Here is a 27,250-nt window from a genome sequence, read left to right as displayed (position 1 = left end):
GGACACAGAGGAAGGATGATGAACTTGCTTTGAGATAGGTCATGCTTAAGGTGATGACAAGACATCTGCCCAGCAGGGAGCCTGCTTCCTCTTCTCTCTCTGCCTGCCTCTCTGCCTACTTGTGATCGCACTCTCTGTCAAAAAAAAAAAAAAAAAAAAAAAAAAAAAGACATCCAGCAGAAATATGTGGCTTTGACAGTGGGAATTACATAAAAAACTTAGTTTGGTGGTCGTGAGCATCAGATGTATGGTTCTGTTATGCATCTAAAATGCTTTATCATAGGGGGCAGAGTACCTGCTGTGTTACTTCCCTGAGTGGGACCAGATGAATGTTACTAAAGTAATGTGAAAACACTAGTAATTCCATGTGTGTGGTTTTCCAGCACTGATCCAAAGCAAAGGTTTTCTAGCTTTGCTTTGTGTAAAGACTACTTCTCAGTATAAAATCTAAATCTCTACCCCTGAAAACTTTAACAGCAAGTCTCCTTAGGTTTTCCAAACAAATCAGAAATAATGCTTATGACACAAAATTATTATCGGTGTAAATGAATCAAAAGCAGACATTATATTTCTCTAGAGATTCACTTGGATTTAAAAGAGAAGGATGCTTGATGCACAGGTTTTGTATTTGGCTGAACACAATCAAGGAAACACTGGAAGATGCCTGGCCAGGCACTAAATGGACCTGCAATTAGCCATCTGGGCAGAAGGTGTAGTCGTTGGTGCCTTTTTCCCACTTTACTGGCAAGCCACGTGGAAGGAAAAGGAGGAGGTGTAACTCAGGTGTGTTCTTAGATCCTCTGTGACACTGGCTTTTAAGAACCATCCTTCTTAGCACACCTCAGACCCAGAAGCCAAAGTGCTTACATGGTCCTCCCACCTTACATGTTAATAAAGCAGGAAGTTTTCTACTTGGTATTTTCTGAACAGTGTTCAGAGTGTGCCACCAAAATATATTTCCTAGTTGTCTGTTCTTTATGATTTTTACTCTCTGTTGAAGTTATTTTGTTCGTGTGTGGTTCTCTTGATTTTACTGAATTGCCTTTCTGTTTTCTTTTTTAAAATTTAAATTCAGTTACTTAACATAAAGTATTATTGGTTTCTGAGGTATGGGTCTGTGTTATGTAATACCCAGTACTCATTCCAACACAGACCCTCCCCAAAGTCCATCACCGAGTTACCCCATTCCTCCATCCCCCTCTCCTCTAGCAACCCTCAGTTTTCTTATAGTTCACCTAGCTTCCTTAAAACCGATACTTTGAATTAATTTTATCAGGCAAATCATAGGTTTGCGTTTCTTTTGGGTCAGTTGCTGGAAAGATATTTTGTTCCTTTGGTGGTATCATGTTTCCTTGCTTTTTTTTTTTTTTTTTTTTTAACGTTCCACGAAGCTCTGCATTGCTTCAAGACATATTTGAAGAAGTATTCACTTCCTCCAGGATCTACCCACTGGTTTCAGGAGAGAAACACCTTCCTTTGGCCCTGGGAGGGATTCCAAGGCTTTCTCAGACCCTCTATGGCGATCCCCGCTCCATACTTCTTGCTCCCCCTCGTGGCAAAATCTTTAACGGTGTATGCCTTTGATCCTGGAGCTGCCTGCCTTCCATTTGCCTTCCCTCGGGCAGTGCCCAAGGCAGGAGTCCGTGTGCTTTCTCCCAGTCCAGAGTCAGCCAGCTCGCTGCAGGAGCTCACGAATCTCCGCACAGGCTCTCTCTCTCTGCCCTCGGGAGCGCACGCAAGGAGCCGGCCACGGGCTGGGTGAGGCCCCTGAGCACTGAGGGTGTTGGGGCGATCTGCCGGTGAAGCTTTCGTAGCATCTCATGGGGGCGATTCTGAATGGAACCTGTGAGGTGACCAGTGTGACCCGCGTCCCTTGAATGCCCCCAGGGCCCTGTGTGGCATGCTCCTCGCTCCTCGCCACGCCGTCTCCGCATCGGCGCAGCACACCTCGTGCTCTGGATGCGGTGAGAAGGACGTGGGTCTGCTTGCCAGGATTCCACGCAGCGGGGGGACCCGGGCACTCACTCCCAGGCTCCCGCTTTCCCTCGCGGGAAGAATCCCAGCCCTGGAAGGGGTCTGTTAGCACCGAGCCGTGCTGCCTTGTGGACAGGGTGATGGGATCCACGGTGATTTTATCCGCCTCACGACGGCCAGTTCCGGATCGTTCTGCTCAGGGGCGTGCCGGACGGTGTGCATGACTTCCCGGATCCTCACAAAGCCTCTCTGGTCCACGCGTGATTGTCTGAACAGTGTTCTTTGCGGGGCAGACAGTGGAAACTCCTACTTTGCCATGGTGATGACGTCAGTCCAGCAGTCTCTGATTTAACGCGCGTGCGCGTGTGTGCGTGCGCGCGTGTGCGTGCGCGTGCTGGTGGATCCCACCACCTCAAGCCTCTCTTTTGTGAACGCGTGCGTTTCCTTAGATTTTTAACGGCCTTTAATCTTTGATCCCTTTGTAAGTTTTTTTGTACATCCTAGTGGTCTGCTCTTTATGAGTTATATGTGTTGCAAATACTGCGGTTTGTCTCATGACTTTTGAAAACAGAACTTTCTAATTTAGATATAATCAAGGTATCTGTCGTTTCTTTTGCAGAAGTCTGTCTCTTAGAAGGTCTTGCCTAAGATATTGTTTCATGATCGTAGATCATAAGTATATTTTCCTGCATTTTCAAACTGTTGTCTTTCACATTTTGTCCTTAATTCACGTAATTATTATCTTTACGTAACATGACATAGAAATGAATTCAATTTCCTTTTTTTTTTTTTTTTTAAATAATCCCTACTCTGCAATATTGGCACTGTCTTATATCAGATTTTCTGAAATGACTGGCTCTGTTTCCAGGTTCCCTTTTTTTTTTTTTTTTTTTTCTCTCTTTTTTTTCATTGTCTGCCTTTCCCAGCAGGAATATCATTTGTTTTAAGAACTATAGCTTTATAGCATTTCTCATTTTCATCTTGCCCTTCTTTTCCAGAGGTAACTGTGCTATTTTTGACCCTTTGCCTTTCATGTAAAGTGCTAGAATCAGCTTTTCAAACTGATTGGGAAAAAAAAATCTGTTAAAAATTTTGCTCACATTGCATTAAATCCATACATTAATTTGGAGAAAAATGACATGATTCTGATATTATGTCCAGTCTTTCTGTCTTATGATCAAGAAAGTGGAGAGTCAGAGAATACCACAGAAACACCAACTAGGGTGGTTGGACAAGCCATTCCAAATCTTGCCTTCATATTGTTGGCTACTGGCTAAAATTTATCCAGATAGAGAACTCTTTTTTAGATATATTTCTTCTCCTTGATAATGATACTGAGTTTTCTTCTCTATTAACATAGATTTCTTCTTAAATTCTTGAATTTTAAAAGATTTTATTTATTTATTAGACAGAGAGAGAGGGAACACAAGTAGGCAGAGAGGCAGGCAGAGAGAGAGTGGGATGCAGGTACCACCTGTGCAGAGAACCTGATGTGGGACTCCATCTCAGGACCCTGAGATTATGACCTGGGCCAAAGGCAGAGGCTTAACCCACTGAGCCACCCAGATGCCCCGAATATGGTGTCTTTTGACTTAACTAACTCCTAACTAATGAAACTATTGAACTAACTATTGAAACTATTGAACTAATCAAATTGATATTTGACTATTAACCTTGAACCTACTACCTTGATAAAAACTCTTACTAATTCTAATAATTATTTGCAGATTACTTGGGTTTCCAATGTTAAAATGATGTTATTTGAGAGTCGTGTTTTGTTCCTTCATTTATAATACTTATAACTTTTATTTCTTTTTTTTTTAAAGATTTTATTTATTTATTGGACAGATCACAAGTAGGCAAAGAGGCAGGCAGAGAGAGAGAGAGGAGGAAGCAGGCTCCCTGCTGAGCAGAGAGCCCAATGCGGGGCTTGATCCCAGGACCCCAGGATCATGACCTGAGCTGAAGGCAGAGGCTTTAACCCACTTAGCCAACCAGGCACCCCATAACTTTGATTTCTTTAAATATATTTTTTCATACTCTTCTGGCTAGGATTCCTAACACTGTGTTGAATGGAAGTGATGATGCTTGTTTTGTTCCACATTTTAAAACACTTACTTTAAATCTTTCAATATCGAGTACAAAATGTACAATAGGCTATGTATTTCTTTTATCAGTTCAATAATGGTCCCCCTATTCTTCATTGGCTAATTTTTCTATTTGTTATGATCATAAATGGATTTTTTTCTATCTTTTGACAATTTTTTTACATTAAAATTATTTTATATCTATTGACTAATCATTTTACTTTTATGACTATAATGGTCATTGTTGGTGGTCATTGTTGCTTCAGCAGAAATTTGTATGTAATAGTTAACATTTTTGTGGGAACAGAGCACCAGATGGGGAAGACATAGAAACAGGGCCCACATAAAAGTCCAGCACATGGGACATTGTCACAGAAGAGCAGAGAGATTGTGACATCACTCAGGAGCACCAGGAAGTGCTGAGGCTAAAAAAAGATATGAGTGACCTCGGCCTATGGGGTTTCAGAGAACATAGAGATGGAGGAACAGAGAATAGGTATGACGGTAGAAAAGGGAATTGATGTATAGAGATGACATTACTTGGGTCTCAAAAAAAAAAAAAAAAAAGTTTTTTAGGGTGTTTTGTTTTGTTTTATTAAAATTTTTTTATTTATTTTACAGAGCAAGATGGAACAAGCAGGAGTAGTGGCAGAGGGAGAAGCAGGCTCCCCGCTGAGCAGGGAGCCCAAAGTGGGGCTTGATCCCAGGTCCCCGGGATAATGACCTGAGGCAAAGGCAGCCACTTGAGCCACCCAGGCACCCTTGTTTCGGTTTGGGGGGGGGGTTGTTTTGTTTGTTTTTGTTTTGTTTTTTCTTTCTTTTTTTTCCCCTCAAAGAGAAATGAGGGAACATAGGAATCCAGGTGAGAGAAACATGCCAGGTCACAAAGGGGCCCTACTATGTGGAGAGGAAGGAACAGTCTTCAAAAGTTAATGAAAAGAAATGTGGTAAAAATGCGAGGATGTGTTTCTTTAAACCCAAGTTAGTAAACTAGTGGAATCAGTTAACCCCACACATTGGCTTAGAGGCAAACTAGCTGCACAGACCAAGGAATGCAGCTCCAGGAACCTATACCGGACCTGGGGTAGCAGCCCCTCAGCAAGACACTCTCGGCTGTCCTTGGTTGCCTGCCTGTGCAGAACTTTGCTTGAGCACCGATGACTTTAGTTTTCCTCTATTGTGAAAGCCTTGGGAGAAATGACTCTTTTTTTCTGCTTTTCTTCTTTCTACTTCCTACGTTCTCTCAAATATCATGTCTGTTTCAAAATGTTAATTTTTTAAAGATGGACTTGACCTCTCCTTTTGTTGTTATGAAGTTCAGAAAAGGGAAGTGCCACAAATAGAAAGGGGCAGCATTTGGAAGAGTTTAAAAGTTCTGTAAGTGCCAGGCAGGGGCCACAGAAGAGAACATTCCATCCCCCTCCTGCTGCTGTCTTCCTTCCAGGTTTCCATGAAGATCAGATAGAGGGGGTGACCCCAGGAGAGCAGCAGAACCCAGGCACATGTAACCAATTGCTTTTTTTGCCTGTAGTAAAGTTCACATTTTGATTGCTTCTCCAGATTATGTTGATCCAGACATATTTTATGCAGTCATCCGGATCTTTCTCTCTGGGTAAGTACAGTTCAACCGTTTTCCTGCACGAGTCCTCTGTAACATATTCCAAATTTATGAGAGGAGACAGAAGCGTCCTAGAGCAAGAAATGCACCAAGAAACCCTTGCTGGCAAAGTGATCATTTGGATCCACTCTGGGTAAAAGAGGTATAGATGGGTACCATCTACATGACAAATGACACTGGAGTTGAACTTTTAAGCTTAGAATAGTTTTCCTTAGAATCTAACCATGTTAGATTCATTTGTATTCACTTAGAATCCCATCTCAATGGCAGAAAAAAAAAAAGCCCAGTATGCAACCACAAAGCTCTACCATTTATATCCATTCTCTCCCCCTCGTTACTAAGGCAGATGGGAGCATAGAAAGTGGCCTTAAAGCTTTCTTCTAAAGATCCTGGAAGAGCTTCCCCAAGTCATTTGTCTATATTTGCAGGTCCCTTTTGTCACATGGCCTGTTAATTGCTCCAGATAGAGAACTCTACCCTTAGATACATTTCTTCCTTTAAATACACTAGTTATACCTTGACATGTTTTAATCAAATTGCTTTCCTACCCATGTTAACTAAGACAAATTTGTTTGTTTGTTTGTTTGTTTGTATTTTAATGGTGAGAAGTGGAAAGTAGAGGTAGTGAATGGATGAGGTGAAAAATGTGAAATAGAACTCATCTAGTGTTCCGTCTTGATAACTAGGAGATGCAAGAATGCTACGACAGAAAGACTCTGAAGCTGTGCCTAGAAGTAGTAAGAGACAAGTCCAACATCCAAATCAACAGATTTATTGATTTGTCAGTAGATGGAGTGGTATATTACATTGGTGCAAGAAGGGGGTGACAGCGTGAACTCAGTATTTCCTCCAGACGGAGTGTGAGACAGCCTAAGGGGAGACCAGCCTGGGTAGGCATTCCTCACTGCAGGGCTCAGAGAGTGGAAGCAGGAAGGTTTCTAGAGAATAACTTGAAAGAAACAGGTACCTGATTGATGAGGAAACAAGAAAAAACAGAGGGGGGGGGAGATACAGAATGAAATTGGAAGTGTTTCTCAGAATTCAGACTTTTGCTGTGTACGCATTCAGTCCCCAAATTCTCCCCTAAAGAGATTATCTGTCGTTAGAACTCTTCTTGTTCTCTGTGCATTTTGCACGTGTTCAGGGTTCAGACAAAGATCTGATTGTACAGTAGTGATCCTAGCAACAAATATTAAGCAAAACTTACAGATAGGTTTTGGTAGAATTAGAGAATAAAAGGTCATTTTTTTAAAAACATTTTAAATAAACATTCCTAAATTCCTAAATAGGGATTTAGGAAGCACTTAAATCTGGGAAATCTCTTTGTGCTTCACTTTGGGGTCTAAGTTGGTATTAGTCTTCCACTATTGCATACCAGAGCACCACAAATTAAAACAGCAGTTTAGAACAACACACAATTATTGACTCACATTTCTGTAGGTCAGAAGGCCAGGCAAACTCAGCTTGGTTTTCTGTTAGGGTCTCCAAGCACTGAGGTCAAGCTATCTGCTGGGCTGAGCTATTATCAGGAGAATCTGGGGAATCATTTGCTTCCAGACTCCTTCAGGTTTGTGGTAGAATCCAGTTCTTTGTGGTTTTGGAACTGAGGTCTGTTTCCTTGCTGGCTGTTAGATAGGATCTGCTCTCTGTTTAGAGAGGCCTCCCCCCTGCTTTCCTTGTCACATGGTATCCTGCAACACAGTCATGGTGCTTCCAATTTTTCTAGACTTAAATCCCTCTGATTTCTCCTCCTGCCACTAGCCAGAGAAAATCTCTGCTTTTAAGGTCTTACATGATTAGATTGAGCTCACAGAAACAATGCAGAAAACTCCTTATCTTAAGGTCAACTGATTAGTAACCTTAATAACATTTGTGAAGTCTCTTTGGTCTTGTTGTATAATATATCATATTGACAGGTATTATAGCTCATAATATGAAGAGTTCTAAGAATTAGGATGGAAATCTTGGGGCAATATTTTTAAAATTCTACCCATCATGATGATATGGTCACTGCAGGGTGATACTGTTTTCATTAAAATAAATTCAGGGTCAGTGATGCATCTTATCTGTGATCTACATCTTCCCCTCTGTCTGATCCTCAAAGATATTTTCTATATAGCACAACCAAGTGGCCAGCACCAAATCTTAAATGTATTGACAAGTGTTGATGGCTGAAATCATCTGGATTGTTAAGAATTCTCAAGAGAGTTGTCTTGAAAAATTGAAATCTACTCCTATATTTTTGGTTTGTCCTATGTTTGATTTACTGTTTTTATTTACCTCTTAAAAACATTTTTATTTAGGAAAGTTTCATCATCTGTAGATTAAACATATTCTTTCTATTTCCCAATCACATTAAATTTCACAGAAGTCATCAGCCACTGTGGAAAAATGTCATCTCATTTCTTTCTTTTTTTTTTTCTTTCTTTCTGTTTACACTTCCTCTTGGGTTTCCTAGAAATATGCTATCAGAAAGACTAAACATAACCTTGTCTACAGAGATTTGAAAGGAAACTAATTCATTTGCTTTACAGACAGCAGTTTGGGCCTGAGAGTGCATGGGAGCAATCCTTGAACTAGTCAGAGAAACACCATTTCCTTTCCTGAGACTAATCTCATCACAGGGGAGAGAACATGGGTTTTGAAAGTAGATCCCCTTGTTTTATCTTTTTTCCCTTACATGCTGGTATTTTCTCTATCGCTTTCAATGTGGCTTTAATAAATCCTCTTCATGTTGGGGCATCAAAAAGAGATTGATCAACGTCTCTTGGCCATTTGAGTATCTGATAGCTCTTTAAAGCTGATTAGGTCCTTTCCAGACAAATATTTGGATCCACATATTCTAGATATGGAATTATAGAATGATATTTTTTTCATTCATTCATTCATTCATTCATTCACAATTTAGTGAGTGATTACCAAACGCCAGGCACAGTTCCTGGTTCTGGGAATGGTGCAATAAAACAAAACAGCAACTTCATTCCCATGGAGCCTACATTTTATCTATTTATAAATTTATTTATTTATTTATTTATTTTTATATTTTATTTATTTATTTGACAGAGAAAGAAAAAGAGTGAGCGTAAGCAGGGAGAGCGGCAGGGAGAGGGATAATCAGGCTCCGCACTGAACAAGGAGCCAGAGGACACCCCTGGGATCATGACCTGAGCTTAAAGCTGATGCTTAACTAACTGAGCCACCCAGGCATCCTGGAGCTTACATTTTAATCATGGGAGACAGATAATGCATAAACAAATATAATTAAAGAACGTATCATAAAATACATGTTACAACAGTAAATAATATTGGGAAATGTAAAGTAAGACACAGGGCATCAAGGGAGAGGTAGGGGTGGCGGCTGAAGTTTCTTATTTATTTATTATTATCTGGGAAAGCCACACTTCTAGGTGACAGTTGTACAGATACCTGAAAGAAGTGAGACCTAAACCATCTAGACACCTGTTCCAAGCAAAAAAAAAAAAAAAAAAAAAAAAAAATTGCAAGGACTCTGAGGTTGGAGCATGTTTGTCATGGAGGAATCGTTGCAGTGACAGTGTCACTGGAATGGAATATGCATGGGGAAGAACGAGAAAGATACAAGTGATGATCATGTTGGGGCTCATTGGCTCCTTTCTACAAGAGAAGAGCCACAGTAGCAAGTCTGGAGACAAATGACAGGATCTGTCTTAAGTTTCAAATCATTGCTCTATCTTCTAAATGGAAAGAAAATAGACGATTTGAGAACAAGAATAGAACAGGGAAGCATTTAAGAACCTATCCCACAATCGAGCATGGTGATTGGACTAATGTGGAAGCAGCAGAGGTGCTGAGAAATGTTCATTTGGGGCATGACTGACGGTATACTTGACGGGACATCTATCAGATTGCTTACGGAAGGAGAATAGGATCAGTTGAAGATAACTCTAAGGTATTGGACTGATCCCCTGAAAAAATGGAGCTGCCATTTTCTCTGAGGCGGAAGGCTGTCAGAGGAACAAATTTGGCAAAAGGAAGGGAAATTGGGAGCTCAGTTTGGGACATGTTCATTTCTGGTAGAGATATCTATAAGTAGGCAGTTGAATACATGAGTCTGGACCATAAGGGAGAAGCCCAGGTATACGTCTTTGCTTTTCAGTAGTCCTAATACAGTTGCTTTCTAAATCAGTGGAGTTAAATAAGACTGCTTGGGAAGTGAAAGTAGCAGAAGTCCAAGGACTGAGCCCTGAGAAAGTCCAACACACAGAAGTGGTTATGATGAGGAGGGACTGTTGAAAGAGACCAAAATGACCATCTAAGATCATCCACAGGATGGCAAAGACAACTCTGAACCCGCGTGGCCGCTGCCATTGCTCCTTTTATGTTTTTCATAGTCCTTCCCCATAAAATGTAGAAATTTTATTGAAGCAGTGTCCTGAACTATGACAAGTCATAAAACTTCTCTAGAACCTATTTAATAATGCAGCAGCTTTAGGAAGTAGGTGCAAATTAGGACCAAGATTCATAAAGGTGCGTGCAAAGTTAACAACATAATGAACGAAGAGAGCAGGGATTCCAACTTGCTCTGAATACTATGAAATGGCTAATATTTAGCAAATGCTTAGTATGTTCCAGGCCCTGAGCGGGTAGTATTTTAATTAGCTCCCACAACAACCCAGTAAGGTAGATCCTATCACTTGGTTAGGGAACCTGGGGCTCAGAGATGTTTAACTAAGCCAAGGGTCACAGTTAATAAATATCAAAGCTGAGATTACATTGTCTATCTGCCTGAAAAAGAGCCCTTTCCCCCAACAGCTACAATGTGCTCTAATCTTACGATCAAAAACCTTCCTTTACTGTCCTCCGGCTCTGCTTTCTGTGCCTCATCTGTTTCCAGAGTGATAGCGTCCCCACTGCAAAGACCACTCTGACATTCATGCAGTGGCAAACCATACAACAGCTGACCAAACCAGCCTCCAAAGAAAACAGCCAAACTCCTTGTAGCATTTCCTATCTCAAGGAAGTATTGGAAAAAGTCATGAACAGCAAGCTGAACAGGCTGGCTATGGCTTTTCTATGTGTGTGATGTGGTTCCCTTCTTTTGAACAAAATGACTTTTAGAATTACAGGAAGAAGGTGAGACATCAGTTTAAGCCTGTTATTTAAACTGTTCACAACAGGGACTGTGGGTCATTCCGGGCGATCAGAGGGAAAAAAGACTATTTCTTAGTAAAAGTGCAAATCCTCATGCAGGGGTCTCGAGAAAATGAAAACAGAAAAATTATAAGTTTGGGGTGCCTGGGTGGCTCAGTCTGTTAAGCATCTGCCTTTGGCTGGACATGATCCCAGGGTTCTGGAATCAAGCCCTGAGTCGGGCTCCCTGTTAAGCAGGGAGCCTGCTTCTCCATCTTCCACTGAAGCTTTTCCTGATTCTGCACTCTTCTCTCTCTCTCTTTCTCACTTTCTTTCTGTCAAATAGAGAAAATCTTAAAAAAAAAAAAAAAAAGATATTACAAGTTTGGGATTTCCGTTCTGGTTTCCCCATTTTCTAACAATGTGGCCCTGGAGCGTTAACAGCTTTGAGTCTTTGTTTGCTTATCTGTAAAGGAGGTTTAAAAAACCTGCCTATATCTACTCAAAAGAGGTCAAATGAGAACAGGAATGTGCAGGGGCTTTATAGGCTAACACCTTGGAAGAAATGGAATCAGGGAGACAGAAGAGAGGAAGGGAAGAAAACCCATTTTGTGAGAGCAAGACTCAGAGCCTCAATTCCAGTCCATCTCCACGTCCCTCTGGTAACCTGCAGGGTTGTACTGTGTTCTCTTTATTGCTGCCCTTGTTATCAATACCTGCTATCAAGAACATATTTGACAAAGGTGTTCCCACAAAGGTAGTATTTAAAACTGATAGTTCAGGATGACAGCTGTTAAAGCTATTTCAGGGAAGGGCGAAGGGGTGTGTGAGTGAGTGTGTGTGTTTGCTCTCAAAGCACTATTTGCAGAGTTAAAGGTATCAGGCCATCCAGGTTGAGATTAGGTAAAGATTTTTCTAGAACCTCTAAGTTGCTCCTATTCATCAGCACTGATAGCATCTTTATAAATGAATTTTTCTAATAAATATGTCATAGGACCCATGCTAAGGATTCCTCTCTAAATATCCTCCACTTCTCTGCAATGATCCTTCAACTGAGGAAAGGAACAGCTGTATTCCGTGGCTTGTTATGAAATCAAAGTATGCTTAATTACATATCCTACAAAAATATCCAGCCTTGTGCTCTAAAATTACCACTGGAATTGTTTTTGCTTTCTTACTTGCTGTTTCCATATCAGAAAACACGCCTTCTCTTTGACTCTTCCTCTGGCTTAGATGGAAGGATAACCCAGCACTGCCGGTGGGGCTGATCTATGAAGGAGTCTCCACAGCGCCCCTGCAGTACTCCGGGGGGAGTGCAGCTCAGAGCTCAGTGCTTCATGCCTTTGATGAGTTCTTAGGCGTTCGCCATAGCAAGGAAAGTGGTAAGTGAGACGCTTCCTTTCTCTTTCTGCTCCTTAACAGGGAGGAAGAACAGAGATGTTTTTAACAATTGATAAGACCAAGTGTAAGTGTAAGTTAAAATGCCATGAAGTCTGTACTCCTCCAAGTTAACCAGGAGGCTGTGTGCCTGCCAGATATTACTGTGTCAAGTCAATGAATATTCAATCTCAGCAGGAGATTGGGTTTCATGTCCGAATCTTATAACACTGCTGTGTGTATGGCTGTTCTCTATAGTTTTGTCTGGATCCTTAGGTAGTAGCCTCTTTTCTCTAAAACGGGATTGAGATCTGGAGTTTGAAGGCTGTGGCATTAAGTTACTAAGTCTGGATACAGGTAGGGATGGGTCTGAGCTCCTCCACCAAGGCCTTTCTCCGAAAAAATGCTGTAACCACAGGCCAAGTCTATTTAGACTAGAAGAGGGGGTCTCCCAGTTTAGAAGCGAGAAATTGTTCATTTCCTTACCTGCCAGCAGCAAGCCACTGTTTAATAGTTGCAAAAGGGCACTGCAGACTACAGAGTTTTCAAGTTAGATCAGGAAAAGAAATGACTAGAACTTTGTGTCATAGGATCCAGTCTCGTCCACAAAAGTCAGTTGACAAGAACCATGGCAGTATTAATGGATATCCTATATCCTAATGGATATCCTATAAATGATCTCTTTCCACATTTCCTATAAATATCTATTCTATTTTTAAACACCTTGACTTCAAGAGGTGATTACAAAAAACGGTTAGTCATTCATTTTCTTGCCCCTATAAACTCTGTTACTTTCCTCCTCCTTAGCACTCCCTCCAAACAAAAGCACGTAGGAAGCAAAATTTGGCAGAGTGTTTAGCAAATAAGTTTAACGGTTTTATGTCTTATATTTGTAGATATTTCTCGTGATGATTAGCAAGATACTTTGCCCCATCTTGTGTATGGGATAAATATTTATACATGGGATGATAGATCTAGTTCCAACGCAGTGATCAGGGGTGTATTTATTTCTTTTTTCCCTCTCCATCTCCTATCAGTGGTCAAGAATATAGCATTTGACGTCTGTGAGCAAAAGATCTAGCAATGCAGATTGGACAGTTAGGACGAAAGCAAGTTTTTGCTGCATTGATGACTGCAAGAGCTGACAAGCTCTCTTATCTTTCCATGTGGAACTGTGATATTGTTCTGGTTTGTTTCTTTCAGCTGACTTTCTGCATAGGATGAGGGAGTACATGCCTCCTTCCCATAAAGCCTTTATAGAAGAAATCCACTCAAGCCCGTCACTGAGAGACCACATCTTGTCCTCTGCAAATGTCCAGCTTCGGACAGCCTATAACCAGTGTGTGGAAGCCCTGGCAGACCTGCGCAGCTACCACATAGCTGTGGTGACCAAATACCTCATCACAGCAGCCACCAAAGCAAAGGGCAGGAGGCCAAACCGTCTCCCTGGGCCATCTCAAGCCTTAGAAGAGAGGGGCACAGGTGGGACTATAGTCCTGAGCTTCCTGAAGAGTGTCAGGGACAAGACCTTGGAGGCAGTTCTCCACCAGAGTGACTAAGAAACTGCCCTCTGCCCAAAAAGGCAAACCCAGCAAACACGGCTTTTCCTTTACCCTCTACCCCAATGGAGGGCATGTGAGCCCGGCAAATAAGAATGTCTGGAATAATCTGAAAGGGACCTCAGCCTTAGTTATGCTCCTGCCCTACAGAACACCATCTCCTCCTTTGTTGAGAGCTGTTAGTCTTCACAGAGAAGAATTTTCATGGCCAGAAAATTTCCTTTCCCTACCTGATTACCGGTTAATAGTGAAAAGCTCTGGACACTTTCTCATCCACGGAGGAGCATGCGTACCCCTGTCCTGTTTGCAAAGTGATAGAAAAATCAGTCTAAATTTCATAAACCAAATAAAATCTGCCTGTAGACAGATCCCCTTATCGATTTCTTTAGAAAGCAAGTTAAATATTCATGCATTCATTCATTCAGTTAACAACTTATTATGTTCCTGCTGAGCAGAGATTTTTTGGTGGCCCCAATCCAGCCTTCTTCTCCGTGTGTGTGCTGAGTTTGTGGCAGGAGGTTGGACAGGCTCCAGTGGTGACGTGGAGGAAAGAGCAGGCTCACATGCATCTTGGAAGTCAGCAGTATAACAATGAATAGTTAATGATGTGGGAACGGATGAGGCTCTTCCATGTGGTTCATCAATTTGCAAATTCTATTCTAGTTTTCCTTCTTTATTTTTAGGAGAATGATTCTTTCTTCTTACACTGAAAGTCTGTGTTTGTAAAATGAATAAATTGACCCGTTAGAAGTCCATGATCAAAATGGGAATAAATATTAAATCCACATGTTTAGTGTACAAACAGATGTAACTTTTTATTGATTCATTTTCTGTCTCAAGATCTCATTTCATCCAACAGTAGAAAGCTAGAACACTTAAGTCTTGCCAATTTAGGATAAACTTCAGTAACTTAGTCTTGTCTCCTACTATGTGTAGGAGGATACATGTGTATGTAGGAGGGTGTATCCTCCTGCATACATACATGTGTCTGGGATAGTATTTACATTCCAGAGGGCCAATCTAGTATCATGGCCTCAAGGAGTGATCTCTGATGACTGGGGGCAGCCTCTGCCCAAGTTAGCACCTGCTGAGCAGAACCCCATCCCCCCAGGATGGATGCTGGTCAAATGGAGCTTGTAGGTTGTCTCATCCTTTCCACGAGGCCTTTCAGATTACTCAGCCCTCAAAGTCCTGTCATGCCAGTTGGAAAAACATCTGACTACTTTCCACATCCCCTAGGCCCTTAATCCCCACCCTGACGATACATATATAATATGTACTATACATGTGCTATAGTATACTATATACATGATAGATGATAGATAGATAGATAGATGATAGATACCAATTTTAAGAAATTGGCTTATGTGATTATAGAGGCCAGAAATTCCAAAATCTACAGGGTAGACCAGCAGACTAGAGACCTGGGAAGCACCAAGTTGAAAGGCTAACTGCCTTTTCATTTACATGTTCATCTCATCCAAACAAAACACCCTCATAAAAACATCCGGAATCATGTTTGACCAACTATCTGGGCACCATGGCCCAGCCAAGGTGACATAGAATCCGTCATTACAAGTCTTCTTGAGAAGAACCTGAATTAGGATACAGTTATGGTATCTGACACACATGCTCCCCATATCTCTGTTAGAGAAGAATCATCCTTTGTAATGATGGAGAGGAGGTCAAAAAATGGTGTGGAGTTTAGCTCTGCCCTAAGAGATGCTGGGAAGGGATATAACAGTGCATTGGAGTGAAACCCCAAGAGAAAAGCACAGAATACTTCCCAGAAGAATCTGACCATGTTGCCAACTAAAGCTCCCCTGCTGGGTGATCCATGTAGAATGAAACCATTGTCTCTGTTAATAAAAATAATAACCTGCTGCTTCGAGGTTGATACTATAGGGCTAATGTTCACCTCGGAAAGGGAACAGGCCTTAAAGTATTAAACCTCGTATATAAGGGTCACCTTCACCTATGCTGCCCCTTGATCTAGTCATGCTTGGGACTTCATACTGTGCTCACGTACAGCTAGGATTAGTTTAGTAATTTTTAGAAGACTTTAGTAAAGACTCAGGGATGATTCCAAAAGGAAACAAACAAAAACCATAAAGGAATGTCAGATGGCATGGGTAATATTCAACGTTCATTATGTGGGGCACACGGGCCCTACACTTTCCTCATTCCTAGGTTGTACGCAGGTGAAAGGGATCCCCCAAATTCTCAGCTTACAGAGCGTCAAGCCAAAACTTGAGGCTCAGAGACTGAGTTTCTCCTCCCTCATTGTTAGTCTGAAATTTGCTTTTTGTTGTCCTAATGCAATCTATATAGGCTTAGAATCAAAATAAAACTAAACACCAAGGGTAAGAAATGCTCGAAACCTGTGACATCCTATCTGATTTAAGATCTGGGATATAAAACTTGCAGTACCTACAGGCCAATTATTCCTTCCACAACAACGATTTTCGCCCACCAAATTCTGTCTTGCATTTTCTTATGCACAGATGTACTATTTGCTTTGCTAATGGAAGAAAGGCTCTTCTCTTTCTTCACGTAGCGGTAAAGTTAATAAAGAAGTCGGATATCATTGCTTTCTGAAATGCAATCGCTAGTTAATTTTGCAGTTTAGCATCTGCTTCCCAGTAACATTAAAAAACGAGTTCTTGAATGTAAGCATCATCAAAAATAAATGATTTTTTTTTTTTTTGCAAAGTAATTTCCTTCGTAAACTCACAAATCTATTCGTCCACATGGTTCTATGGCAGCTGTATAGAATTCAAACCATACTCAATTATGGTATTTACCTTTAATTATCCACAAATAGTGTTGTTTTTTTTAAAAGTATCAATCAATTTGGCGTCCCTGTACATTAGGAGCCATTTGTAGTGGGGCTTACACCCCACTCTGACCTGTCATAGGTCATATCTTTCTTCACAAGACAAGGAGTCCTGGGGCAAGTAGAACTTGCCTTAAGGATGATCAGCTTCTTAAAGAACCAGTCAAGGGCACAGCCATGGTAGACAAAATAATGATAATGACAATAATTGATAATAAAATATAAAAATGGACATAAGTGTTATTAATGTGTCACTAAAAGATGAAAAGCATCCATTTGAAATTATATTACCACGTTCGTCATTATTTACTTCTCTTTTGCATAAATGCTATTATTTAAACAAAAATGGCTAGTTAACAGTGGCAGTAAATAGTAATTAGTAAGACTAAACAGATACTTTGTAATTGCTTTCATTTTCATTATCTAAACTTTTCAAAAGAGTTCTGGAAACATGATAATACTCACAATGTGAAAAATCACACTCATACTATCTCAATACAAAACACAAGAGTTAATCCACAGGCAGAGCTGCTGCCTCCTGTTCCTACTCAGAATGAGGACCTCCTTCGGATGCGGACTTTGGTCACATCATTTAGAGGGAGCATCAGGGGCCATCCATCTTTGTGGACCACAAACTGTCTTTGCCAACAGAAATGATCAGGAGACAGCCCACCCTCAAGGACAATGGAAGACAGATGATTTGCACCATATTTATTTCACACTGAAACAGGGTTGCCATCATATGGATTTTTCACTCTTAATCTTCTGACACAAGATTGAAAAGTGAGGCTTTTAACATCCCAGTGAAGGGCTTCACAGGACATGGGACTTCCAGTGCTAAAAGCAAGTCAGATTCAGGTAACCCAGTGTGGTCACCAGGCCTGCCCTCTAAGAGTCCACGCCACCTCCATAACCACCATTTTCCAGATCATGCTTTGGGGGCCTGGAGCTCCAGAATGCACAAATGGCCTCAAGAATTCTTCTGGAACCTGCACAGTCTTGTCTTCTGGGTTTGCTCCTCACCGTGCCATTGGTAATCATGTACCTCACAGGGAAGTCAGGGCTCTTTGCAGGTGTGTTGGTGGGGCTCAGGCAGGAGGCTGGGGTGTCTACAGGCATGATGGAGTGGTCCCTAGAAATTACAGTAGAGCCAGTCTGGAGTGAGGCTAGATCTGAGACTGTCCTCATGTCTCCATGTTTGATACAAAATTCTAAGGACTGAGAGACTTTTACCAGAATGGGCTTCCAGGTTATTTTGAAAGCATGTTTTTCAGTTAAAGATATAACCATCCTATGACCCAGCAATTGCACTACTAGGTATTTACACGAAAGATACAAAAATACTGATTCAAAGGAGAGCATGTACCAGGACATTTATAGCAGCATTATCAACAATAACCAAATTATGGAAAGAGCTCAAATGCCCATCCCTGCGATGAATGGATAAAGAAGATGCGGGTGCATATGTACAATGGAATACTACTTGGCCATCAAAAATATGAAATCTTGCCATATGCAACAACATGGATGGACATACATACGCATACATACGTACAACAACATAACACAGTCTGCTGTGTTATGCCGAGAGAAATCGGTCAAGAGAAAGTCAAATACCATATGATTTCACTCATGTGTGGAATTTAAGAAATGAAACAGATGAACATAAGGAAAGGGAAAAAAAAGAAAAAGGGAAACAAACCATAAGAGACTCTTCATAAGAGACAATAAACTAAGGGTTGTTGGAGGGAGGTGCACAGGAGGATGGGCTAAATGGGTGGTGGGTATTTAGGAGGATACTTGCTGTGTTGACCACCAGGTATGATATCACTAAATTTTACCCCTGAAACCAATATTATACACTATTAAGTAACTAGAATTTAAACAAAAATTTGAAAATATAAAAAATAAATTTAAAAAGAATAGAATAGGTAGAATAGGTAGAATAATAGAACACCTTTTATTTCTTTTTTTTTAATTTTTTTTTATTTTTTATTTTTTTATAGACATGTATTTTTATCCCCAGGGATACAGGTCTCTGAATCGCCAGGTTTACACACTTCACAGCACTCACCAAAGCACATACCCTCCCCAACACCTTTTATTTCTTTGCTGGCCTGATTTATGACTTTTACATATGTGTAGAGCAGAAATGGTACGTGGATGTCCGTTTGCCCCTAGCAAGCATTAGGGATGAGGATTGCCTGGTGCAGGATGAAGCTTGTGAAATTTTTAAACTTTGCTTGTATGTCTGGCCTGAGACCACCAGAGGGCAATCTTGACCTGCAATGCTCAGACCCAAAGCTCCAAGCAAGGTATGGATTCTCAGCTGATATAAGCCAAAGGTTTGTCCTTTTTTTTTTTTTTTTTTTAAATATCTCTTTCTCCACAGCAGGACTCGGTCCAGTAATCTGGAAAGGTTATCACCCAGAACCCTGCCTCCAGACAGAACTACGCTAAATCAATCCAGATAGATGTCTGGGTCCAAAATCAAATGATATTCTATTCCTTTATAAATTTTAATAGGGATATTCTGGGTGCTAGAACTGTGGATTGCATTTCTCTTTTTATATTTTTTATATTTTTCTTTATTAAAAAGAAAAACATTAAATCTTTTTTTCCTTTCTTTCTTTTAAAGCTGGAGAGGAATTCTTTGTCTTACCTCGGTGACTAGTGTTACCTGAGAACCTTTACTGTCAGGGCAGCTTAAATGCTGCCAAATTGTGAAGAGAAGATTAGTAATAGGACTGAACACTGAAGAGAAAGATCACATAAACACAGGAAACAGGAAAAGCCAAATAACTGCCTTAGGCTTAGAAAAAGGTTAGTCGGGGTTTTGTCTATAAGAAAAGAAAACTATGGTAATTCATTAAATATTTCTCTCCTCATGGCCCCCTCACACCCATCCCAACTCCATGGCATTTAGCCATGTGTGCCTGGGGGGAGCACCTCCTATCATAATAGCTCCTTGACGGAATCTGCACCTGCAAGTGGGCGGTTCACTTAAAGATGTCCTATTAGGGCAGGCACAGGAGTGATATGCAAACTCTGGAGAGGGAAATGCAGATGGCCTGAGGCACCAGAGAGCACAGGCAATGTGGCCTCTAGCTGATCTGCTCCCAGTTACCAAGCCCAATTCGCTTTCAAAAAACAAGAGGCATAAAAGAAAACAAACTCAGAACGCTCTTATTTATCATCTTCCTAGTCCATTAACTTCCAATGACCAATAATACCACTGAGCAGAGAACTTGAAATTCTCATATGAAACTAATGAAAACAACAAATCTACTCTATGTAGCACTCAATCCCCTGTAGCCACATAATAATCATAAATTTGAGTTTAGGGATCTCCATGCAGAGTAAGAAGCCCACACAAATCTACCCATAACAGCCTTCCTTTCTATGGCACCTGCCTGGGTACAAATCTTAGTTCCTCCATTGAATATAATTGTAACATCTTCATGTGTCCATTTTGGGGTAATAACCACACTTACAGGGTACGATAATTACATGAGTTATTACATGTAAAGTTATTACATGCACTTACACCAGCATCTGTGTAGAGTGAACATGATCTAACTACTTGCTTCTATTACCATTATTATTATTAACTGCCAGAGACTATTAGACACACTGTTGAACTGTGTGGCAGAAAGCCTGCTTTCATAAACCCAAGACAGAGTCCTAGAAGAGTTCCATTTATTTCTGTCCTCTCAGGCTTCACCTGAAAGGAGAAATTTATGATCTAAGAGCCCCAGAGGAAAGCCTTTGGAAAAATTGAGAAATTTCTATTAAATTGCTTTCTCATCTTTTTTAAGGGAAATATTTTTCTGAGACTGTTTGATGGCTGTCATGTTCATCATACAAAAACTTCTCCAACACTCCTTCTAAATTCTAAATAATATAAAATATTTAGTTTAAAATCAAGCTAAAATCATGTCAGTGTTGTGGGAGAAGGGGAGATGGGGAAAGTTTAAAAAACAAACAACTAGAACGAAGATCAGAGCTAAAGACTCCTAAGCATATTGGCAAGAAGGAGTTCATTTTCTGGGAGAAGGAATGCTGTATCCGACTACCTGATGAGATTGGCTAAGTTGTAAAATATGGGAAGTTTATCCTCCACACTTATAACTTCGCCTCTCTGTGCTGCCTATATCTTGGTGACATCTCCCCTCTCAGGACAATATTGTATTTTATGTAATCAAAAATACCTCAAGGATAAGTTTGTTGTTCTCTCATGTTTTAAAATATCTAGGGATAGAATGGTGGCTCCATAGGGTCCTAAATGATTCGAGTTGCTCTCTCTGTGTCTTGATGTCTTCAGGACGTTTCTTCCACCTCTTGGTTCATGATGGCTGCTGGAGCTCTATCCTTTCTATCTTCCCTATAGGTCATAAAAAGAAAGGAAAAAAAGGATAATTCTATGGGTTTTTTTTTTTCTTTTTCTATTGAAAAAGAAAGTCTTAGTCTCACAGCCTTCCTACTACAGTAGAGACTGGCAAACATAGTCCTTAAGCAGAACAACCACATACCTTAGCAAAAAAAGAGTGTTCTGTTAAAAAAGGAAGAAGGGAATGAAAGCATGTTGAGGGGAGCAACCAAACCCATTTGTATTCTTTCTTCCTTAGTCAGATTTTCTCAGGGCCTTCCTGTTTCTCAAAACTTTTCTTCAGAAGAGAATCTCAAATTCACTCTTGCAGAAGAGATGGATAAAGAAGGCAAAAGTATTAACCTTGCCCAAGGAATTTGAAATACCATAGGATGAAACCCTCAAGTAAGGTTATTAAACATAGCTAGTAAATTTAGCTAGTAAATTTTCAAGGGAGGGAGAAGGAGAATAAAGGGGGTAGAGGCGATGTTGGCAGGAAAGAGTATGAACTCCCTGCACATAGACAACCCCACCTCACCTGAGGCCAGGCACCGGACACTAAAAATCCTGACATGATCTTCAACTTGCAGGTATCTACACCAATACAGAAGAATTCCTGCCTGTGTAAACAGTTGCTCTCAGGTTGGAAGAAATTCTACCTGTTCTCAAGGTCAGGAGTAAATGGTTTCAATGAGTTGCATTCCATAAGTTTACAGCAGTTTACATCTGAAAGGTTAACCCTACCTCAGAGCTGGAAGTGTTTAATACAGATCAGGATTCTTATGCAAATGAACACCCTTGTGTAGCTAAATGATTGGATTTCTTCTGTCTGTCCATCTTAGGAACAGGGCCTTGTCTCACTGAATCTCTCGGTCTCTCGGATTATGAAGCAAGCTGGCTGCAAGGCATGGTCTCTGAGGAATTAGTTCAGTCTGTGATCTTAATTGGGAATTATTCTAAGCCCTAGTTGGTTCATTGGCATTTAGGCCGGACTCTGCTTGTTTGCATTAAATATAAGCAACATTTATGACAAATAGAGCGGTAAATAATAGACGGATTAATCATAGTTGAACAACGACATTCACCAGAGAAACCCGTCTTCTCCCTACCACCACCAGCTCCACTGAACAAGCCCTCCCTACGGCGTGGCCGTCTGCTCCTCCCAAACAGTATCACGATACATCTGAGTGACTATTGCTATTTGAAATAAATGAAATAACATGTTATCGTAACTCCTCAGCATTTATGATCGCTAACTAAGTCATTCAGTTCCACACAGGGCGAGCCCGGAGTTGCTCAGCACCTTCCCCTTCTGTCTCTTCGTGATCAACTCCCAGGTACCCCTGAAGATTCGGTTCAGGCATCAGCTCCAGGGCCCCTTCCCAGAACAACCACCCCTCCCCCACTACCTGCAGCCTGTCAGCGACCGAAACCTGAACTTGAGTCTCATTCCAGATTTGTTTAATAGGGTGGTCCTAATCACCTGTTCTATAACTGCTTCCTCCATGCAGCTATAAATTCCATGAAATCACTGCTGTTTGTCTTATGCCAGTGTAGGAGTATTTAGTAGATAACCTCTCAAGAGTGAAGGAATGAGTAAGCTCAGAGTGTTTGCTGAGAACCTATTTGTGGTAGAGCCAACAATGCAAACACAGAACTTCTGGTAAAAGGGGAAAAAACTGCCTTAGCAGGAAACAGGAGTCTACTTATCCCTGTAGATTCTGCAGCCTGGGGCAAATTACCTCGCAGGTCCTTCCTTCACCAACTTTTATACTAGAAAAATCTTAAAATTTACATGGACCGAAGTTTTAAGTGCTGACAGATTTAGAGCATAAGCATCAGGCGTCGCTCGGATAGAAACATTCAAGGCATACAATCATAGTAATAACAGTAATAATAAAAATATGTGTATAATTTCTGAAGTGCTTTCACAGATATTATTCCATTTGATTTTTACCATGGCCTGGTCAGGGGGGTTACTATCTATCGTGGCCCTGCTTCAGCTAGTAAAGAAAATACAGCTCGAAGGAGTTAGGTGTCTCCCCAAGCTCAAGAGCACGGTAAGTGGTGGAACTAGAACCCAACCCAGATTGTTTAGCTCCAGATGCAGTGGCTTTGTACTGCTCTTTCATGACAGGGTTGTCAAAGGAGAAACGATTTTAAACCGTGGGGTGCATGTCGTCCTGGGGGCAGTGGGAAGAGAATGTCAGTCAGCCCGTCTTTGTCCCTCTCCTGTTTCTCCACAGAGGACTTGGTTTTCTTGCCTCAGCATTCAGTCACTTGGAGTCCTGTCCCAGGGTTGCAGCTCCGAGCTTCTGTCACTCTGGCAGCAGTACCCCAGAGATCCAGGATCCTAATGTGATGGCCCTAATTGGCGAGTCTACATTTAATGGCTTTGGGCAGAGATTTCCCCTACGGTGAATCACCCTTCAATCACCAGTGAGTCAGGCCATTTAACTCTAATCTTAAATTCATACTTCATAAACAGTTCCATTTACTTCAGACGTCTTTAATTTAAGAGCTAAGGGCCACGGGAGCAGCGATAGCAAGAAGTCCTCTCCCAGAGAGAAGAGAGTGGAAAATGAAAGCAGATGTCCCTTTTCCTTCTCAGCAGAAATACCCACTAATACGGCATCTCCCCCTCCCTCCCCGCTCTGCGTGGTCACCTCCTGGGTGCCTCAATGGTGAAAGAGGGAACAATCCAAAGTGCATTTGCAGTCTGGCCTCCGAGTTGTGGGATTAATCCAGACACAGGGATCGCTGCCTACGACAGCAGTGAGGGAGGAGCTCCACAGGTGTGACTTGAAATATCCTCTCCAGCGTTCCACGGGGCTTCCCTGGATGGAGAGAGCGTAACAACTTTGTTTTGGTGCTTCGTCAGTGCTCATCTCTGAAACCCAAATGAAGCCATAAAGCTATAGACGGGGATTACTCTGTCCAAAGAGGAAAGAAAGGCTTGATTTGCTACCCCAGGCATAAGAAAAAAGATCCTAGACTCAAATTCTTAATGATACTGTCAAAGAACTGTCTGATGGGGCCACTAATGGGGGCACTTCTTATGGTTAAGGGGCCAAATCATGGTCAGCATATAAGCATTTATGTACAGCACAATAAAATAACAAAGCTAAAACAATTTAGTGATCTTAGAAAGGGATGAAAATATTAGGGAATGGATTGTATGCTTTCAAAACAAGGACACACTTTAAAGTCCTGATCTTCAGAGCACTTATTTCTAGACCATCAAATAAATGATAATTTTTGAAACATACTTTACATTATACATGCCAGGCAAGAGAAATATATAAATAATATACATATAGAATGATCTTAAGACATGTCCTCAAAGAGTTGCTAGTCTATCCAAAAACTCAGATGAAGGGTAAGGTTCACACTACCAGTGTTATGCAGTACTTTGTAAAACACCAGAATGACTCTGCTCCTTGGCTCATACTTAGATCCTTGGGCAGAAAATGGTGCATTAACATTCAGTGTTTATACCAGGCAAAACGCTCCAAAACATCTATCACTCCATGAGTATTACGTATTTTAATAGGACTTGCTCTATGAGCTCTGTTCCTGGTCTATCTATCCCCATGATGTTTCACTCATGGTTTTAAGGGCAGCTGCAGACTATTCCAGAGTGCAGGATTTCAGTTTCCTTCATTACTGAGCTGAGGAAGATAGATAACATAGGCGTGATGATCACACGCTGTTTTTCATTTCTTTCTGAGGCAGAAGACTTCTTACTCCGTGTAAGCACACACTGAGATTAACCGCCGTGTTCAGAGATAGCCTGGTGCAGTCACAGGGACATTCAGATATCTTATTTTTCCTGCTTTGACCTTCTGTGTGACTATCTTAATGTCATATCTCTATGTCAAAAGTGCTCCATGTGTGGCCTCTTTCTATACACACCTTTACTTCTCTTTGCTGAAGTAATTTTTTTTTTTATCTCCTTCCCTTCTGTTTCCTTTTATGTAATCTTCTCAAATGTTCTAGTGTATTTATACCCAAGTTCTAATTTCCCACAGGTCTGGATCTACTTTACCTGCAAAAGCAACTTCCCACTCCTGTGAGTACTTTAGGATCAAGGTGAGGTTGGCTGTTTTCCATTTCATCTATTACCAGTGGGGCCAATTCCAGTTCTCCTGCCCACAGATGTGGGTGGGTGACTTGATCACATGTGAATGGGGTACTCAAGTACCCAGGCCAGTGGGGTTGGTTTGTGACTCAAACAGGGTCAGTCAGACTCTTCTCTGACTTCGGACATCTGGGTGCTGAGAGAAGTTCATGAAAATGTAGGTAAAGCCCTGTCTGAGCATAAAACCAACAGAAACAGGAAGTAGAGTCAAAACAGGGATGGGAGTGAGGAAGGTGGGGGATGGGGGCAGGGAGAAAGAGAGAGAGAGACAGGAGAGAGTTTAAAGACGTGTCCCAAGCCACTGTAACTGAACGTGACTGGCACTGTCCTTGGACTTTCCAGTTTCCTAAGTCAATACATTATATTTAAAAAAAGAAAAAAAAAAAGCTTGGACACAATGAGGTACTGTCTGTAACTCTTTGTCCTCACTGTGTACCTGTCCTGGAATCTGCACCTGGCTTCCTTGTTTAATTCCTCCAGATGTGACCTCAGAGTCATCAGCAGAATTTCATGCTCACAGATTCCTGGATGAGGTTTTATATTCTCCCCGGTGCTAAGTGGGTTTCTCATACTGGCCGTGCCTCTGCCTCTGTTTTTGCTTTAGGTAACTTTTAGTCTGGGCTCTGAACTTCCAGCTACGTCAGCCCATTTAAGCATGCCACACCCCACCCGTCTTTTTCATCCTACCCTTGGTTTTCTCTTCCCCCTTGGCCTGAAAGTACACACCAACCTTACCAACCTGCACAGCTGATATTGGACACCTATTCAGAATATCAAGTAGTGCTTGAAAAGAAAATACACCAAGTGTGGGAATATGTCCGCACTAGGACTGCAGCCCTTACTTCCGCATTTTGAAAACAGAGACATTGTAAGTGAAAAGGAATACACGTTTGATTTCAAGCAGCTGGACAGGTCAGGAGCTTTCCCAGTATTCTTCAAGCAGGGCCGCACGTAAGATGTGTGGTGTTTCCTGCTCTGCTCCTTCTCCCTTATAAGGAAATCTGCTCCATCTATAGTCCCTGCTACCTAGCCAGCCATGTTTTCTACTGTGTTAACCCTGTCCTCTTGGAATTCACGTCAAGCAGCAGATCGACAGAGAGAAACAACTACATTTCGAATATTTGACTCACACTGAAGGAGAAACACTGTAAGACTTCAAAGAAGGTCCATGAGTAACTACAAATATTGACTTAAAAAAAAAGATTTCCCATACCATTATACATGAAAGAAATTAATGTTCCCCTTTTGAGATCCTGGTGGTTACTTAGCTAGGTGACTTCCTGCCCTTGCAACAAATTATTTAAGTCCAATAAATCTAATAGAATTATAGTGTCTCCTTTACCAAATATAAGGATGGCTCTGCTCATCCTGATAGATTAAGCCAAGGCAGAATGCTTGGGGCAGGGACTAGGGGGTCAGGTTTTGTGTGTGAAATGCATGATTGTGTTCAGCAGAAAGGACAACACAAGTCAATTTTAACATAATCTCATTTTGACATAAGAGAAGAAAAGGACAATTCTAATCTCTGATCCCTTTTTCTATTACATATCTTCTAGAAGTCTTTTTCTTACTCATGTTCTGAGGATGAGATGAATTATTTATGTAAATGTTACATATCAGTTAGTGTAATTTGGTTGAAAGCAAGGCATACCACATTAAGCAAGAGAGGGGTTTATTAAAAAGATATTAGGAATTCATGGAACTCAAGAAAGGCTATATAACAAATTATTTTCAAAACTTTATTTAATATAGTTACAGATTGACAAAAAGTTGCATAGATAATGTGGAATGGTTCTGTGTAATCTTCACCCAGTTTTCTTCAATGGTTACCTCTTAGGTAATTAATAGTGTTATGTATTGAAACAGAAAATTGACGTTTGGATATTGGGGTGTGTGTGTGTTTCTATGTTATTGTTACAACTGTGTAGATTCATGTAACTACAACTTGTAATTATGGTACAGAAGTATTTCCACAAAGGGACCCCTTTTATTCCTTTTTATGGTGATATAAAATCATTGTCTCCTCCACCACATTCCTAACCCCAGTAACCACATATCTGTCCTTCACATCTATAATTTTGTCCTTCCCAAACTGCTATATATATGGAATTTCACAGCTTGCCACTTCTTAAGACTGACTTTTTTTTTTTTTTCATTCAACACAATGCCCTTGGCATGCA

At 41.0% G+C, this 27,250-nt stretch overlaps 1 protein-coding gene across 2 annotated transcripts in view; it reads left to right on the top strand.

Annotated features, from left to right (window-relative positions):
• Positions 1-14,526, top strand: part of IDO2 (indoleamine 2,3-dioxygenase 2) — a 54,269-nt gene extending 39,743 nt beyond the window's left edge. For both annotated transcript variants that reach the window (XM_013048537.2, XM_013048536.2), the window contains 3 exons: positions 5,622-5,673; positions 12,022-12,170; positions 13,369-14,526. In XM_013048537.2, the coding sequence (XP_012903991.1) occupies positions 5,622-5,673; positions 12,022-12,170; positions 13,369-13,724 (557 nt within the window). In that variant the 3' untranslated portion in view covers positions 13,725-14,526. The remainder of the gene's footprint in view (positions 1-5,621; positions 5,674-12,021; positions 12,171-13,368) is intronic.
• The last annotated feature ends 12,724 nt before the right edge of the window (positions 14,527-27,250 follow it).

The sequence above is a fragment of the Mustela putorius genome, unplaced genomic scaffold (assembly GCF_011764305.1).
Source record: "Mustela putorius furo isolate JIRA1106 unplaced genomic scaffold, ASM1176430v1.1 tig00003976_pilon_pilon_pilon, whole genome shotgun sequence".
Lineage (NCBI taxonomy): Eukaryota > Metazoa > Chordata > Mammalia > Carnivora > Mustelidae > Mustela > Mustela putorius.
Note: the sequence above shows the minus strand (reverse complement) of the source record. Positions and strands in the feature narration are given on the sequence as shown.